Source organism: Urocampus carinirostris, chromosome 11, assembly GCF_059441175.1.
Source record: "Urocampus carinirostris isolate Australia breed hairy pipefish chromosome 11, RoL_Ucar_1.0, whole genome shotgun sequence".
Classification (NCBI taxonomy): Eukaryota; Metazoa; Chordata; class Actinopteri; order Syngnathiformes; family Syngnathidae; genus Urocampus; species Urocampus carinirostris.
In genome coordinates, this window is record NC_142359.1 from 18,743,684 (window position 1) to 18,762,661 (window position 18,978).

Here is an 18,978-nt window from a genome sequence, read left to right on the forward strand (position 1 = left end):
ACACGGAGGAGCCAGGATTCGAACTGCGATCTCTTGATCCCAAGACGAGTTCTCTACCACCTGTGCTACTGGCGCCCCTAATGGATGGAAAAGCAAGAGAGGGAGAGAGGAAAGAAAAAAGTAAGAGAGCAAAAGAAGGTAAAGAGACACACAGAAAGAGACAAAGAGGAACTAAGAAAGAGAAAAAGAGAGAGGATGAGCATCATTAGTGATGTAGCCTGGGTGAACTGAGTGTTTCGGGTCACACAACATCAGACACTCTCGCTAAAGTGACCAAGCCGTGGTGGATCACATTTCGGCTCGAGTCCCAATAGTACTTTGCACCTTTTCCTTTAGTTGGCCTTCTCCATTACCTCTTCACAGAGTACTTTGAGTTCCAGCATGATCAGGTGTTTTTTGAAGCCTCTGATGTTACAATTGTGTCTGGTTGGAGTGATGTAACTGCAATGTGCTGGGGGAAATTTCACTGTTTTCCTTGTTCAACATGCAACTGCCAATTAAGGGCAGTGTGGAGGGACTGCCATGTTTGGGGTTTGATGGTATTTGCTCATGCTGATTACCAGGTCTATGCGCTCAGCAATTGCTTTCAATACCTGGTGTTGGAATTTCTTGTTAAATCAACATAAACTTCAATTAATCATCCGACTTTAATTTGTGACCTTTCCCAATCACCACTCATCCAAACAATTTGCGCGTTCTTACCTGCATAGAAAGTTCTCAGAAGCCGGCATTTCACTCACAAGTGGATTTATTTCTTACACACAAATCACTACATCTCTGCACGCTTCTTCTTCCAAAAAACGACTCTTCTCCTTCTTCTGAGTTGCTCAGCAAAGCATCTCCTCCGCCCCTTGGCTGGATCCCATTGGTCTCCCGTCCTGGAAGAATGGCGCGTCAACCCCGCCTGGTCGCGACGCAGCCCGCTCCCATTGGTCTCCCGTTCCCGGAAGAATGGCGCGTCGACTCCGCCTCTGCCCCCAGACAGCTGGTCACCTCCCACTGCCTGAGAGCTACCGCACGTGATCTACTCCACAAAACTTCAACAGACAAAACCCAAATTCAAAACTTCCAGATTCCTTTACTGGTAATGGCGCCAGTGACCATCGGCCACAGACTTTGGGCATGTGCTGAGGAGATGTTCCAAGGAGTTTCCTGGCAAATGGGACAGGAGGGTGTCTCGCTCTTTCCTTACAAATGAAGGTTCGCTGGGCCTGAAAGGGTGTCGTCAACTGTCTGCACAAGAAACCAGACGCGGCGAAAGTCTGCCTGCGTGATGTTCGACCAGGTTACTTTGTGCTATAGCATGCTCTTCCACCTTGTCCGTGCCATCTGCTGCTGTAGTCCAACTATCCTACTCACTCGGTCTTACTCCACATCTGGTAAGCGTTCTCCATTCGGGCCCTGGTGCTGTTGAATGCTCTTCCCCCTCAGATTTGATCTGCAACCTCAGTGGAAGTGTTTAAATCTAGGCTTAAAACACACTTCTATTCTATAGCATATGAATAACATGTATTTTAGGTTGACAATATGTGTATTATTTATTATTGCAACATCCATTGCAGTCTGGTCAACCTGGAAGGGGAATCATCTCATGTGCAGTCCCTTCTCATTGTTTTTTCATTTTCCTCATGTTGAGGTTTTTGAGTTTTTCCCTGCTCTTATGTAGGTTTTAGATCAGGGGATGCTGTCATAATAGTCTGTAGTTTGCAATAGTCTTTGATCTGTGCAGCCCTTTGAGACTCTTTGTGATTAAGGGCTATACAAATAAACATGACTGGACTTCCTGGAGTAGCTGGTGTTTCTCCTTTCCCCGGGCCTGGCTCATTTGGTTCTTTGGCAAGTAGCCCAGGCCTGCTCTCCCCATTGCCAAAACCCTCACCAGTGCTGTCTACCTTCGGTGTGACCTTGCCACCTCCACCACCTTTTCAGGTCTCCATTTCCTTTAGATCCTCACTTGGATCCTAGCTGATGACACCTTGTTTTGATTAGCAGTTAGGAAACTGAATGAACGTCATTTGACAGATCTTTAAAGTGCTAATGAGTTTAAACAGAAGCCATTAAAACAGGTGACTGGTGGAAGACAGCAACTCTCTTAAAGGAGCTGTATAGAATTTGAAATGAAATGATCTGCATTTTATATAGCGCTTTTTAAGTAAAGACTTCCCAAAGCGCTTTACAATGTGCTTCACATTTCCCAACGCAGGCCGTGCATCCATGTAAGGCGCTAACCTGCTTATTGGCGGCATTAGGGGTTCAGTGTCTTACCCAAGGACACTTCGACATGTAACACTGAGGAGCCGGGATTCGAACTGCGATCTCTTGATCCCAAGACGAGCGCACTACCTCCTGAGCCATTTGGAAGGTTGTTACCCTCTGCCACCATCTCCTGGCTTCTGTCATCATTCTACCCTTTGTAAGAAGGTTTTTGCAGATCTTAGACATGCTCAAATGAACTATTTTTTTCCCATCTTTTTGGAGTTTCTGTTAGTGTTTGGACTCTAACTTAAGCCTGCGAGAACGAGCATGATGTCACACTGCAGCACTCCTTCCAGCCCAGATTCCTCAAACCTAATGTGTTCCGCCCTGAACAGCTCTGCCAATAGTAAGAAAAAAGCAGATAGGTGCAGTGGAAAATAAAGCATAGGGGTTTCTTTAAACTCAGTTGGACATTGTAAGCACATATTCAACAGAGATAGTTAATGTTACATTTTTTTAAGAAGTTACATCTCTGTGAGAACCAGATATATGACTTCATTTTAGTATCTTGTCAGGTGAAGAAATACTTGTTTTCAACCATATCTCATTTCAAAATGAAAGAATTTCTGGATTCTGGTATACATATGAAGAAAAATAAGGCCTCTCTCATCTAATCGGGAATACTTGCACAATTGGTAGTTGACGAAATACTTTTCCTTCTCCCCAAAGTAAAACTCTCCAGCTACGTATTTGTGGAGGCCCCTACGGTTACTACTCCCACAGTACTGAAGAAAAGTCCAGCTTGTAATGATGTAAATAAATACAAAAAATGTTATTTTACTGTGGTGGTGAAACTTTTTCTCCACCTATAATCATTGTCTGAAACTCATGACAAAAAGTTATTGGACACCAGGGCAGACAACTCTGAAAAGTTGCCTGCCCCATTTTTCCCAACTTAAAACACAACAAGACGACTAATTGCAAAAAAAAAAAACATTGTTGCAAAGTATTAAGAATTGATAATCAGTACATATGGGCAGCACGGCGGGGCAGTGGTTAGCGGCAGTTCTGAGGTCACCTCCTGTGTGGAGTTTGTATGTTCTCCCCGTGCTTGCGTGGGTTTCCTCCAGGCACTCCGGTTTCCCCCCACATTCCAAAAACATGCATGTCTGGTTAATTGGCCGGTCAAAATTGTCCCTAGATGTGAATGAGCGAGTAAATTGTCTGTCCCTGTGTGCCTGGCTAGCAACCAGTTCAGGGTGTCCCCTGCCCACTGCCCGAAGATGACTGGGATGGGCTCCAGCACGCCCGCGACCCTACTGAGGATAAGCGGTGAAGATGATGGATAATCAGAATATATAAAAGAAAAACACTTTAATAGTAAGTTTATTATAAATCTACTTATAACATTCATTGCATGTATATGATATCGCTGTTTTCCATCTGCCATCAGTATGTACCTGTATTTACTCATCTTCATTCATGCAATGTTTGCGTTGCGTCGTCTGCTACAAGCCACGAGACCTCTTTGCACGATGCTTTTAATGAACCTTTACGTTTTGTAGCGTCATAAATTTTGTTAACTTCATTTGAATATTTCTTCTGGGGCTGAGGTTTTGGCTTGATTCCCAACCACTTCTCAATTTTTCTTGTGTTCTCTGTGTGTCTACTTTGGAAAATGATATGCATATGCACAACCTTATTATAACGCTCAGGAAAGTCCGGAAGCACGAAGTTACTCGATGCAGGGTTCTGATCGGCTGCGGAGTATGCAAATTGCCAAACAAACTGAACGAAGATTTTGATATCGAAATAAAGCAAACGTTTGACTTTTTTTTTTTTTTTTTTTTTTTTTTAAAGAGTTGTCGGCCACCCGAGCAGACACGTTGCGTAAGTTGTACGCCCGTCGTAAAAGATGCACGCCCCGGGGGTCCGGGCAGACATCATTTCAGACACTGCTATGACACCGAAATTTCTGCATCAGTAAAGTTAACAAAAGATGACATGGGACTGTTTTATTTCCAAGAAGGCTGACGCTCAACGGGAACAAAATCTATCAGCGCTTCCAACTGATACCGACAATTAATAATGTTGTCTTTTATTAGTAAGACACAGCCAATAAAGAAGCGACTTCGGAGCCCGGACATGTTGTTCAGAAGGCTTTTTGACAGGCTCTCAAATTCAAACAGTCAAAGGAGAGCTGTCAATCAAATACATGGAGAAAAAAAACTGAAGAGGAAGGGCACAAAATCAAGTGCGATTGCAATTCCATAGGCAGAGTGAAAAGTTATATCATGAAGATATGGAGACAATGGTACAGCACTCAATTGAATGATACAAGCCATGTATTTCTTCATTCAATTGGATGACTTGACGTCTCGCTTAAAAACCCAGAAAAAAATATCCAAGGCGAAGAGACATTTTGGAAGCTAAAAAACATTTGTATCCGTTTTTTTTTTTTAAAAAGACCGTGTCCAAAAGCGTATTTCATCTGTGAATTATGAAAACATGACAATATCGTTGACTCAATAAATCCTCTTCATTTCGGTGAGGGAAGAAAAAAAAGTTTTGAAAAGCGTCGATGATCCGTTTCATTGTTTTGTTGGGGTCAGGGGCTCAAATATAGATCTAAAATTGCCGTGAGGCTAAAAATCTGGAGCACAAAGTGTTCATCCTAACCCTACCCTCTTAACCAAGGGTGCCAGTGGGTCATGTTTTGACCAGATCTCACCCTTCAGCCAATCACCAGAGCCTATGCTGGTGGAGGTTTCGACTTAGGACGGAGCGGACATCAGCAGTGAACCTGAAACAGACCCCAAATTGTTCATACCGTGATCAGTCAAGGACATTACTTTTTTCTACCCCAAGACATGTACAATGTAGGGAAATATTGGCCCCCTTTGAGTAAACCGTTCATACAACGTCTTTTTTCTGGAATCACAGCCAAATATTTTTGGGTATGTCTCTATAAGTTTTGCACATCTTGAAACAAAAATAATTGCTCATTGTTCCTTACAAAACAGCTCAAGTTCCATAAGGTTTGACGGTGCTCATTTGTGCACAGAATTCTCAAATCTTTCAAAAAAAAAAACTCTATAGGGTTGAGGTATTTTACCATCCTAACACCTTTATAGCAGTAGTTCTAAACTTTTCCATTGTAGATTTTGATTTATGGTTAGGGTCACTGTCCTTTCGGAAGGTGAACCTGCAATGCTATTCTCACGTCTCTTGCAGACTCCAACAGATATTCTCCCTGTATTTGGCTCCATTGATCTTTCTATCAACTCTTACGATCTTCCCAGTCCTTGCTGAATAAAAGCAACCCCAGAGCATGATGCTGCCACCACCATGTTTGACAGTTGGGATGGTGTTTACGGGATGATGCGCAGTGTTACTTTTACACCAAACGTAACACTTTGCATTCAGCCCAAAAAGTTAAATTTTCGTCTCATCTGACCAGAACCCCTTGTTTCACATGTGACCAACCTTTTCATGGTATCTTTCAGAAAGGGCTTTCTTTTTTCCACTCCTCTATAAAGGGCAGATTTATGCAGAGTATCATTAATGGTTGTCTTATGTGCAGATGGTCCCACCTCAGCTGTATACGCCTGCAGCTCATCCAATGTGATCATGAGCTTTTTGGTTGCTTCTCTGGTTCGTTTTCTCCTTGTTTAAGCCAAAAGTTTTGCGGGATGGACAGATCTTGGTAGGTTTGCAGTGGTTTTATATTCTCTCCATTTTTACACGATCATTTGCTCAGTGCACCAGGACACGAGTAAATGTTGCAAAATGTTTTGGTATCCCATACCTGCTTTGAACTCTTCATCAACTTTATCCTGGAACTGCCTAGTGTGTTCTTTGGTCCTTTTAAAACTATGTCCTCTTTCACATACCTCTAAACCCATCACAGAGCAGATGCCTATTAACTCAGGTTAAATGCAATTTATGTCCTTATTAGTCATTTAGGTAGACATTGGATCAACCATAAGTCATCAGTGAACTTCTGGAGCCAGTTGGCTGAGCTGAGAGAACAGGGGCCAATATTTTTCCAACACCTGCTTTTCAGTTTTTTCCTCGTCAATACAATATAAAATGTTGAAATAATTTGTTTCCACTTCACGATTGTGGTCTCACGTGTTGTTGATTCTTGGAAAATATTTTCAGGTTTTTAGCTTTATGTTGGAAGCCTAAAATGTGGCAAAATTACTAAAAGTTCTTGGGGAGGGGGGCAATACTTTCACGAGACACTGTAGTCATAAATACATATAGTGGCAAATGTTTACCTTAATGCATCCAGCATAGGCAGCAGGTTAAGAAGTGCTGTGTCACTAGGATCACTGAACCATGATTTGATGGGTATTGCATTGTCTGAAATGACAAAAGAATTCGACTTCTACGCTTATAACTCGTAACCGAATATCAGGCTCCTTTTCTTACCTGGGTGGCTTCGATAAGCACCAGGCGAATTGTCCAGGATGACAATACTGGACAGGTCGTCGTGTACTACCGACAGGTCTTTGATATAACTACCTAAATCCAATGTACAATGCTGCCGGAAGAGACAGAAACATTACATGCTTGGTTTTCATCAAGCACAACTTTAATTGAAAGAAGCAGTGAAAGTTCAGTAGATATTCGATCGGAATAGATTGCAATCATCACAATGAAGCGGCACCTCTACTTACGAACACATCTATTGACAAAATATGCGGCTAAAGAAAAACCTTGAAAAAATATTGCATTAATATACATAATACATTCTAACATTTTCAAAATATATAGTGTTTCCCATTCCATAGGGAAGATTATGGCGGGCTGCCAGGGTTAAATTGGGTCTGCCAGAGTTTCATAAACTTGCATTATGATCAATGTTCCCTTAATTTTCTACGGGTCTGAGCGTTCACACAAAGTCTGTGAGCAACGCTTGAAACAACAGTGAGCAACAGCAACCCCAAGTGTGGTAACTAAATCATTATCAAACATGTCCAAAACTTGACATCGAGTTTCCGGCAATGCAAAATTATTTTCACTTTTGAATGAATTGACTATTGTATTATTGAAAAGGTTGTATGGCCTACAAACATCATTTGTTTTTACAACAATTTTTTCACAAGATTTCCATTTCTTTTTTTTCCTGGTATCTTTTGTCGCAAAATATTAACATTTTTGGAGGCTTATTTAGTAGGTTGCAAGATACAGAACTGTACTTAATCACATTTTGTAGTGGAAGTACAATTTTGGCAACAAGATTCACTTGATATGATTGGAAATTATTTGAATGCAACACAAACTTTTTCTTCTTTTTCTGTGTTGTTTTTCTACTTTTTTTTTAAGTTGCTTCCCAAAAAAATCTCATTGTTTATTTTTTTAGATGTTACTTTTTCCTTTTTGTTCTCTATTTACTTTTTTCCTGGCCTTTATCCAATTTTTTCCTTCTTCTTTCTCTTCCTTTTGTTTCTTTTTTCTCAGCTTTTCGCTACTTTTTCCATTTTCGTATTTTTTTCTTTTTTGTTCTATTCCCCCCTTCCTTTAAGTCATTTTGTGCATAATTTTACATAATATTTGGTCATGTTGGGACTAAAGAAGCAAAAACAACCTGAAGAGCCGATTGGGACCCGAAAGAGCCGGTTCCTTTTAGTGAGCCGAGCCGAAGAAGCCGCTTCTCGAAAAACTCTACTGACTTTACTCAACTTCGTTCTACTTTGACCTTGACTTCCAAATACCGCATTTAGAACACAGCGTCAGGGGAACCCGTGTATTTTTACCTTCATGCACTGTAACTTTGACTTAATTCGCTTCTTAATTTGCAATTTTGAGCCCTCATTTTTGTGAGCTGGCTAGATTTTCTTGTGCGCTGAGAATGTGCGGGCAGTGCGCGATTGCGCACGCGAGCAGCTTAGAGGGAACATTGATTATGATAAGATTCTAATCAGATTTTTTAATACTTATAATTGTGAAGGTAATCAAAATATGTTTTCTCCACTCTTGGAAACTCTTAAAGATTATGCCTGGGTATATGACTGGAAGGCATACTATTATTCAACACCACAAATTTTAATATCATTGAGAAATAAGCTTACCCTGCGGGAGCAACTAGCTGCAACCAAAAATGAAATCATGTTTTCTGTTCCTGAACAAAAATCTGTAATTCTGTTGTCACTGTTGGCAATAGGTCCAATGAGAGACAATTTACACTTTATTCTTATTGCTGGCTTTTTTTGCAATGGAAGATATTTTAGTTCTCTAGTTTGTTTGTTTTTGTTTACAGTATTTGAATTTCATTACAAAGTTGCTTTTTTTGGTTTAACTCTTTTGGCTTTATTCTGAAACAGTTAGAAAAACAAATTCTATTACTTTTGAATGCTATTAAGGTTTACAATGTATTTATTCAACAAAAATGAAACATTTTGAGTGCCTGAAATCTATATGCTGCGTTTATTGTAATTATAAAGTAACTCAAGGGGGGGGATTCAATGATCACGACATTTCTAAGCAGAGTATCGATTGATACTACTATGTATTTACTTGGAGCAAATCCAGACCAAAATTCGCAGTACTGCCCACCCCTACTTTAAACCATCAGAGAATTGGCATCCTGTCATAGCAGCACCTACAAAGGCAGCAGTACTGATATTTAATACTGTAGTTGACCTTATCACTGACATGAGTAGTACATTTAATTGAATTTAAAACTCAGAGCGGTGATTTGGTCTGTTTACTCGCCAGCTTGGACATCGAAAGAACAATAGATGTTTTTTGCATTAAAATCCTGTCTTATTTACTATGTTTTGTTGGTGTGACTTGATTGCTGTGTCAGTGCCTTTCATAACTAGTGTATCTATGGTTCAATAGTTTACAAAGGCACATATATATCATAGATCTAGCTTCTTGATTTTGCTCTAAAAATTGCCCTGAGCTATGCGTCTGAATTTAAAATGTGCTTGCCCCTCGGAGTCCCAGAGATTATCCACCCACCATGGTCTCACAAATATATATCCAAAACACTGCAATTTATATGCAAAATGCATTTATCCTTCAAAAGTTTCAAGTTAACAAACCGCCTTTCAGAATGACAACATTTCGTAATAGGAGGTGCCACTCCAATTGTTTTGGTTCTTAATAATCCAGTCGCTGTTTTTTTTTAATTTCTGAAGCGTTTCATACCATACCTGTCTATAGTATCTGCGTCTAAGGATGTTTCTATTGTTGTCCAACTTGTCAGCCACTGCTGAGCCGTAGATCTCCATGCTGGCTGTGAACACCACCAACTCGTACCACTGGCTCACCTGTGCCACCCGCAGGACATGTCACGTTATATCCATACAGTGCCGTCAAAAAGTATTTGCCCCGTTCCAGAATTCTGTGTTTTTGCATATTTATCACTCACTAAGGTTTCAGATCATAAAACCAATTTTAATCACACAGAGACAACCCAAGGAAATACAAAATACAGTTTTGAAATTTTGATTACATTTATGAGGGTACAACAAAAATCTAAGCCTATCTGGCCTTATTTGAAAAAGTAATTGCCCCCTGCCCTCCTTGGTAAATCACAAAGTAACCTAGACTGACCACAGTTTTGAAAAACCTGAGTTTAATTCTACAGGGTACACCCAAGATCGATTGCCACCAGTAGCGTTGAATCAAAAAAGCACTTACATTGAATCTGTTAGAAAAGGGGAAGTACCCTACAAAATCTCAATAACACAATTGGCATCCCACATTCTAAAGAAATTTCATAAGAAATAACGTGATTAAATACCATCAGTCCATAAAAGGTCACAAAGCCATTTTCAAGGCTGTTGGGTTCCAGCGAACCACTGTCAGAGCCATTATCCACAAATTGAAAGAACTGGGAACAGTGGCAAACCTCCCCAAGAGTGGTCAACCGACCAAGATTACTCCAAGAATATGACAATGGCCCATCCAGGAGGCTACAAAAGAACCTGGAGAAAAATCCAATGAACTGCAGGTTTCTCTGGCCTCAGTTAAGGTCAGTGTTTATGACTCCAACACAAGAAATACACTGGCTAAATGTGCCATCCATGGGAGAATTTCCAGGCAAAAACCACTGCTGTCACAATAGAACACATATAGTCAAGAGTTTGCCAAAAAAAAGTATCCTGATTAGTCTCGAGACTTTTAGAGAAACATGCTGAGGACTAATGAGTCAAAAATTGAACTTTTAGGAAAGTGCTTCTTCATTTTACGTCAGGCGTAAAAATAGCACAGCATTTGACCAAAAGAACATGATGCCAACAGTAAAGCACGGGGTGGCAGTGTGATGGTCTGGGGCTGCTTTGTTGCCTCAAGACTAGGACAACTTGCTGTGGTTGACAGAATAATGAAATCTGGTGTTTAGCAGAAGGTTCTGCAGGAGAACATCCAGCCATCAGTTTGTGCCCTCAACTTAAGCTCGGTTGGTTCATGCAGCAGGACAATGATCCGAAACACAGCAGCAAGTCCACCTCTGAATAGCTAAAAAAAAACAAAGTGAAAGTTCTGGAGTGGCCAAGTCAAAGTTCGACTTTAATCCAATTAAGATGCTGTGGTGTGACCGTAAATGGGTAGTTCAGACTAAAAATCCCTCCAACATGGCAGATTTGAAACAATTTTGCAAAGAAGAGTGGCCAAAAATTCCTCCATCATTACCAATTATCGTAGATGATTTCTGTTGCCACTACCAAATGTGGCCCAACTTTCTATTAGGTTCATGGAGCAATTACTTTTTCAAATAGGGCCAGATAGGCCTTGATTTTTTTTTGCCTTAACAAATGGATTCAACATCTTAAAACTGCATTGTGCTTTTCCTTGGGTTGTCTCTGTGTGATACTAAAATTGGTTTAATGACCTGAAACCATTGTGAGTGATAAATATGCAAAATAACACAGAAATCAGGAAGGGAGCGAATAGTTTTTCATGGCACTGTACATAACAGGGGTACAACGATTAGTCAACGTTGTAGACAAAAATCGATAATAGAAACAGCCGACAATGAATTCAATTGTCAACTATTGTCGCTGGAAGTATATTTAAACTAAGATTTGTTCTTCACAATAGCGTCTGTCTCGAGGAGCAACAAACAGAAATGGCGGCGTCAACATAAACGTCATGGACCAAAACTTTTGGGAGCATTTTAGCTTTATAAAAGAGCTTAAGTGTTATGCCAGACTGCGTATGACAAATATATTCGAAAATAAATGCATGCAGTCTGAAGAACAAACCTCGGTTATTAAAACCATTTGACTTAACACTGTAAAGAATTGTTAGGTACTTTTGTTAAAGACTACAGTTGACCAATGAATGTACTTTATGAAATACCGTAAATTCCCGACTATAAGCCGCTACTTTTTTCCCAAACAATCAACCCTGCGGCTTATTCAGTGATGCGGCCAATTTATGTAATTTTTTAACAGCCGCCAGCGGCGCTAGAGTACAAAAGGTGAGATTTAGACCGGTGGAATATATGCGCTGAAGAATACTGCAACTTCTTAGCTTGTGCACAAATTAAATTAGCGAAGACATATCCTCATCATGCAAATTGCAAAAAGAAAGGCACATGACGCAGCTTTCAAGCTAAACGCAATCGAGCAGTCCGATAAAGAAGGAAACAGAGCTACTGCGCGAAAACTTTGCCTTGCAAGCGTGTTGTTAGCGTGTTTTTGAATAAGGGAGCGTGGGACAACATCTACATGGCAAAGGCTCTTTCCCATACTGAAAGAAGAAGACTTTGATGTTATACTGCTGATAATGAGCCTGTTACTGGTTTAATGGGATAAAAAAAATGTTTATTTGATCTCAATTTATTGTTTATTCACCTGTCCCTAAAAAATGCAAAGAGGTTTAAAACTGATTAATGTCTCTACAGACCGAGCACTGAATCTTAATTAATTTAAGAATGTCCATTTGTATTTATTTTTTGTACGAATCCACAGTATGTTCAATAAAATATGTATTTTTCATTGTAGCCCCTTTTCTTGTGTTTATTATCATTTTCCACATAATCAAATCAAATTACAAAATTACGAATAATCCGATTATTCCACTAATCCTTTCAAAAGTCAGTGACTAGTTGACTATGAAAATAGCCGTTAGTTGCAGCCCTGATGCATAACACAAACTCTGAAACATACCACTTCTAAAAAGAAGTCCACATGCGGCCTTTTATGGACAAAGAATCGCACTGGATGTTTGTCAATGACGACCTGTAAGGGAACAAACCAAAGTCAGTCTTTCGCAAAAAGGTGTTGATCTGGGTCTCAAACTCAATTTGCTTGGGGGCTGCCGGAGTAGGGTCTGGGTGAGGTTGGAAAAACCTCAGATAAAATTTTCCAAAACTCTCGATTTTAAGAAAAAAAAAAGCTAAAAAAAAAATAAGATTTAAAAAAAAAAACAATAATATGAAAATAAATCAATCAGTTGGTAGTTTAAAACCAGGCACTCAATGCATCACTTCAGGTTTGCAAATACTAAAATCGAAATGAGCATGGCCCCTATTTTATCGCCGAGCCAGGTGTACTCATAAAAGAAGCCATTTCTGGCTCGCGAGCCATACAGTCCAGAACCCTGGTCTAGCTCATTTCACTATAGGGGGGACTTGCAGCAAATACTAAATCTGGTGCAATTTAACGTTCTTTATTTACCCTTTGAAAGCTGCTTATTTCAAGCATTAATAGGTGTGAGGCAAAAGATAGTGTGACACATTTTACACCAACAGGTATAAGAGTTACTAAATACTTTTTACATTCTGTAAAAATCATTGAAAAGATAGCAATAACAAAGTTTCAATATTCCATATCCATGGAAAAGTATTTGTTGGATTTGACTCTGTGTAGAGCAAATAAGCCCAGCAAAAAAATTACTTCCACCTTCTTTTTTACGGGTGGCTCGCTTTGGAATGGATGCGACCATCCGGATCACGAGACCAAATCTCTCCGTAACATCAAGTAAGAGGACGGTTTCAGATTTAACACCATGTGTCCTGGTTCTTGGGAATGAGCGTTTTTTTTCTGTACAAGGAAATGTCCCCAATTCGAGCATTATAGCGGGATACTTTTTTTGTGCTAGTAACTCACATAATCTCCGACGCCTTCCTCTCCCTTTTTTCTCCTATCATTAATTCTCTGTGTTAATAAATTGTTAGTGCTATTTCAATCAGCCTGGTTGATTGAATCAATTTTCTCGGGATTAGTAATTCATATCAGAACTCAAAAAACTCAAAGTAATAACGTAATTTAATTTTTATCAGTGTAGGAAATTTTAGTATCTTACAGAGAAAAAAAACATTTATGGTGGAGCACGAGCAACACCTAGAGGCAAATTTGTTTACTGATTGCAGTAAAGAACAATTCATTTCAATCCTAACAATTTAAAAAAAAAAAGCTCTTACTTTGAGGATGAAGTCTGGCGGCATTCCCGGCCTCACTGAGGGTCTCACAACACCGTCGTGATGAGAGTGGATCAGCGTCTCATCTAAATCCAACACCAGAATTTTCCTCTTGACTCCGTCTGAAAAAAAAAAAAAAAGCGAGTGTTAAGTTTATGGAGCCTTGCTAATTTGACTGTTGGCAGAGCATGTACTTACTTAATCTGTTTCTGGAGATTGGCGACAGTGGCAAGGTGTCGTATCGCACAGTTTGATATTGGATGATCTGCAAACCAAACATAGCCTTGTTAAAGTCTAGAAATAATATAAAACAAATGCTTTACTCGGGCATCTTTTGCTTCTGGTACAATAGGGTGTTAATCTACTGAAAAAGTACTTATTTTGGAAGATAATTGTCTGGTATTTTATATTTCAACAAAACTTCAAAAGAAGTAGCATTTCGAGAAAGTGGTCATCGTAAACATTCTTAATCCAACTACTTGCAGAAAAAAACGTAGTCATTGTTTAAATTCATACTTCTTTATTTAAAACATTGAATAATTTATGATTCCTTGTTACATAAATACCAAATATACTAAATGAGTTTCAAACATAGGATCTGAAATTAAAAAAATACAATCAGTAGCAATATAAAAAGTATATATATTTTTGTTAAGCGCAAGCTTTTTGTAGTCAACGAATAATTTGAACATTTTAATGTGCATGCTTGGATTCAAATAGGGAACATAATCATAACATGATTACCTATGTTTTTTATTGATGTTTACTAGGTTTTGTGTACTGTTACCCAAAGCTAAATCGATTACACCCTGGTTTTCCTGGAAGGGGGATTACCACTTATGAGAACCCTTCACAAGGTTTTTGAGTTTTTCCTTACCCGCATGTTGGCTTAAGATCAGGTGATTGTGTAATTGTAACCTGTGCAGTCCTTTGGGACATCTTTTGACCAAGGGCTATACAAATAAATGTCTTCTATAACGAGTAACGCGTGAATATCTAAAATGGCAACTTCAGTGAGACTACTAAATAATGTACAGTAAAGCGTTCTGAGCAAAGTTACACAAAATATCACTAAGTAACAGGTTACTTAGTGACTTAATAACGTTACTGGAAATACTGCTTGTCACAAGTTAAAAGAATATTCCCAAATAAGATCACACTCAAAAAATAGTTGCTTGTGACCAATGATTTGTCATGTTTGTTCAAAAGCAAGACATTTAGAGACAGACAGACAGATTACTTTATTCATCCCCGCAGGAAAATTCACATTTAATGTTGAAACATTTGGCAAAAACAACTGGTAACATCCAGTGATGACCTCAATGAGATGTTTAAGAAATGCTCATCAAACACTTGTCTGGAACATCCCAGGCACTGATTCTCTGAATTTCTAAATCCAGCATCTGCAATTGTGTCCAGCTGTCTTTGTGTCAATACAAAAAGTAACAAACGAGTTTGCTGGAAAAAAAAACATACATTGCCACTAGAGGCAATGTTTTTGTTCCTTGATCAATACTTATTCCTAAAAGACAATGCCATACCGCATTCTGCATTTATGATAACAGTGACTTTGTAGTGAAAGAATGTGGGTAGTGGACAAACCAGTACAAACCAGCCTCCCATTTAGACTGTGTGGCACATTATGGGGTTTAAAATACAACAAACACATCAGACGGTTGAAAAGAAGCTGTACATGAAGCATGAATGGGAAACAATTAGTGGCCTTAGTTCCAGAACGTTATTATTTTCTTGGAATAATAAATTACGCCATTGTCTCAAAACCCAGACAGTCACACTTAGATTTATCAAATGTGTTCCCCAATGTCCGTATCCTTGTGCCCATACTACTCTCTTCCTTTTGTTGGCCAGACTAAAATATGTCTTTTTCTTTGCAAACCAGCATCTCGGAGTCGCCTTTTCATTGTAGTTGTTGACAACGGTATTTTTCAGGTACTATTTAACCAAGCTCCTAGTTGAGGACCTGTAATGCGTCGATTTCCCAAACTAGGGATTCTAATGTGCACCCACTGCTCTTTTTACTCTGGTTAGAACCTGTTTGTGTTGTTCTTTGAAAGGAATAGTACACACTGTTGTGGGATATCTTCAATTCCTTGCAATTTCATTTCTTGAAACAAGAATAGGATTGCCAGGTTTCACACAAAAGTTCTCTTCTTGTAGCTATTCTAAAAATGTAATCAACCACAACTCGAATAAAGGTCGGTTTTATAGCTTCTCTTTCCAGTTGTACTAAAATCATTCCACAAGTGGTTTTATCCGTTAGCCCAGGGGTCGGGAACCTATGGCTAGTGAGCTATACAGTATATGGATCTTTTCATGAGTACATATTTCTCCGAGATTAAATAAGATTTGTGCAAATTTTATTTTACTTCATGTTAATGACAAACATGCGAAGAAAAGTCAATATTACCTACTGACTGGTTCAGTGCAGTATATATATATATATATATATATATATATATATATATATATATATATATAGAGAGAGAGAGAGAGAGGACACAATTTCAACTATAGTTTACAGTCGGGGTGTCACACCAGCAGACCCTGTTTTGGCAGTAAATCGCTAAATAATCCTTTATATGGAAGCTCATTAAGTCGCATTTGTTTGTATCACCCTTAATCACAAAATGCCTCAAAGGACTGCACAGGTGACATGTGAAAGGAAAACCATCAATACACTTATTGAGAATTTGCTTTAAAACCCAGACATTTGCAGCGAAAATAGTCATTTACCACAATGTATGGGGTGTATTTCTGATTAGTTTCGTGGTATCTTCTGTGAAGAAAAACACTACTCCTTTTTAAAAAGTAAGGACACTTTTCAAGCGCCCCCAAACTTTTACACACTAGTGTAGTCAAGTCGAGTTTATCTGTATAGCCCTTAATCACAAGCAGTCTCAAAGGGCTGCAAACCAATTGTACACCAGTAAAGACGTGCCAACAGCAACTTCTGAAAGTAGATCGGTTCTCCTCTTGGCTGTCTCCTTCACTTTTCAACCAAACAACACACTTTTACATTTATCCATGTCAGTTCGAAATTTGAGCTCAACTTGCAGTTAACTTTGTGGTCCCTATAGGGCAACCTCTAGAGATTGTTTGTTACTTTATTCCTGTTTTGGGGATTAAATGTTACCCTTTTTTTGAGCACACCTCCCTCGAAAAATGTTGTTTACATTGGTTCCAAGCATTGCTTACAGAGTTTTGCTTGGATCAATGGAAAACTAGAAGGACTGGCTAGGATGAATTCTATAATGCTGGTCTGTTTATGACGGAAATATGGGTAATCTCGGGGTCGCGCGCAGTGACCCTATATTCACCAAATAGTATATTTCTGGACTTCACATGCTGCCCTTTTAATGACATCCAAAGACGTGTAGGAGTTGGGAACCTATTTATTTCACTCAAAGAGCCATGAAAGCCAAATAATTCGATTTTTTTTTTTTTGGGGGGGGGGGGGGGGGGGGGGCACAATAAAGTCCACTTTCAGAAAAAAAAAAATCAACAAAACAAGCACGTCCTCAAAAGAAAAGCTAATTCTTCAGCGCATTTAATTATTTCACTGTGTGACGTTTGAGGATTTGAAATCAAAATAATAAAAATGCCAGAGCCTGTGTCCCATTGCAACAGATATACCACTTTAAATTTGTCTCCCGCAGTTACGTACGATCGTTGAGCATCATTTTGTCATATGTTATGGTTTCAAAGCCAGGTATGAGCAGAGATCTTTTGTAAAAATGCCAAAAATCCTGCAAGCAAGTAGACTAGAGACGTACTTCACCTATGCGACCTCCCACCCCTACCACTCACCCAGTCAAAATGCTCTGGGTGCTTGGCTGGCGTTTTTAGGTGTTTACAGTTTGTTCTGTTGGTATTCATCATTTGGTGTCTCAACAGTGAACATACATTGTTTAATGAACTTCCATATATAGGATTCCGTGCAAACGTACAGCCACAACAGGTTCTGTTGGTGTAAACTGTAGTTAGGACTTTGCCCAATATTATCTGGACCGAACATTGTAATTGTTGCGTTAATTCGGCTTCACGTATCCCATCTTTGACATGACCTGGAGAAGATTAGGATTTCTGTATTTTATCTCTGAGACAGATGTACTCATGAAAAGAGCCATGTTTGTCTCGCAGGCCATACGTTCCTGACCCCTGCAGTAGTGTATGTCAGAAGTTTTTTTTGCATTGTATTCTGATGTTAATAAACAAATTGTCTTACCTTAATTGAAATGGAGTTTTAGGTGTGTTTCAATAGCTAGAGCTTCCTTGTAATAAGAAAACCTTGCTACCCTGCGTGCATGAACTTGGATAGACTCTTGGAAAACGACCATAAGAGTAGAGAGGCAAATATAGAAGAACTGTTTGCCTTTTCTCCTCAAGTTTCAACGACTTACCGTTCGCAGGTGCTTCCTTAGGATGTACATGAAAAAGCCCCATATTCTGGAGGTAACGCCAAGGAATGTGCGAATGCCGAGTAAACACTGGCGGGTCTTCAGCATGTTGACGGGCCACGTCAAGTCAGCAGTCGGCGGAAGAACTGCGGGTGACAGTCGATTAGCCGCTAATTGAGCACAATTTCTGGCAACGGCGTGACTACCTCGATCTGCAAGCTTGTGGCACAATAGGCATTAAACGGCGCAGATTGGCATCGTAGGCGAACACGATCGTCCTCGGGGGTCGCTGCTGTTTTGGACTTGGTGAAGCTAAGCGGCGTTAGCTCCCGCTAGCTTCGCTCGACAGGGTGACCACTTTGAACCCGGCTTCAAAATCAGGCGATCGGCCACCCGTGGGCTTGTATTCGGACGCTAGCTCGGTTGGTCTCCGCGGTGCACGGCGTCCGAAACTATTTATAGAAAACGAAGTCCAACAGAGTCAAAGTTGTGGGGGTAAAATCAGTTTGTAGTCCACTCGAAATCCGGAATGGAACTGCGAGCCGCCATTGGCGACGTGACGTCACTTCCGGAAGGGAATCTCGGGGTCGCGCGCAGCACGTCCACGTGGAAGGAAAATAAACAGACGTATATACGCGCAATCGCTTTAATCAGTAACACTCTTTTGGGGTATTTTCCAAACTTTATGCAACTGTTTGCAAACAGGAGAAATCAAACGAAACATAAGTTATTTTAGAAATAATATAAATAAATATGTCTTGAATTTAATAAAAGCTTACCTCAGCCACTTGCTCCTCTAATAAATGATTGCATTTTCCCTTATTAAGCATTAATAATTTAATAAACTTCACAAACACAACGCAGCACCTATTTACTCGCAGCCAGACAGACTATGGAAATTTAATCTACATTGTAAAAGAAAACAAATATAATTTGTGTAAACAAGTTTATTTACCAAGTAAGCAGAACAAACAACTC

At 39.5% G+C, this 18,978-nt stretch overlaps 1 protein-coding gene across 1 annotated transcript; it reads right to left on the reverse strand.

Moving 5' to 3' along the window:
• Positions 1 to 4,196: 4,196 nt before the first annotated feature.
• LOC148356640 (CTD nuclear envelope phosphatase 1A) lies at positions 4,197 to 18,592 on the reverse strand. The gene is made up of 9 exons (XM_088347214.1): positions 18,207 to 18,592; positions 18,004 to 18,146; positions 13,781 to 13,847; positions 13,586 to 13,704; positions 12,330 to 12,401; positions 9,366 to 9,482; positions 6,634 to 6,745; positions 6,480 to 6,564; positions 4,197 to 4,999 (listed from the first exon to the last, which is right to left on the reverse strand). The coding sequence occupies exons 2-9, from the start codon at positions 18,106 to 18,108 to the stop codon at positions 4,939 to 4,941; spliced, it is 738 nt and encodes a 245-aa protein (XP_088203340.1). The 5' UTR covers positions 18,109 to 18,146; positions 18,207 to 18,592; the 3' UTR covers positions 4,197 to 4,938.
• Between the last annotated feature and the right edge of the window lie 386 nt (positions 18,593 to 18,978).

Coding starts and splice junctions, on each gene's coding strand:
- LOC148356640 (XM_088347214.1), bottom strand. CDS start 18,108: ATGCTGAAGACCCGCCAGTGTTTACTCGGCATTCGCACATTCCTTGGC. Junction 13,848..18,003: donor TAAGGAAGCACCTGCGAACG/GTAAGTCGTTGA, acceptor TTTGGTTTGCAG/ATCATCCAATATCAAACTGT. Junction 6,746..9,365: donor GACGCAGATACTATAGACAG/GTATGGTATGAA, acceptor CTCTTCCGGCAG/CATTGTACATTGGATTTAGG.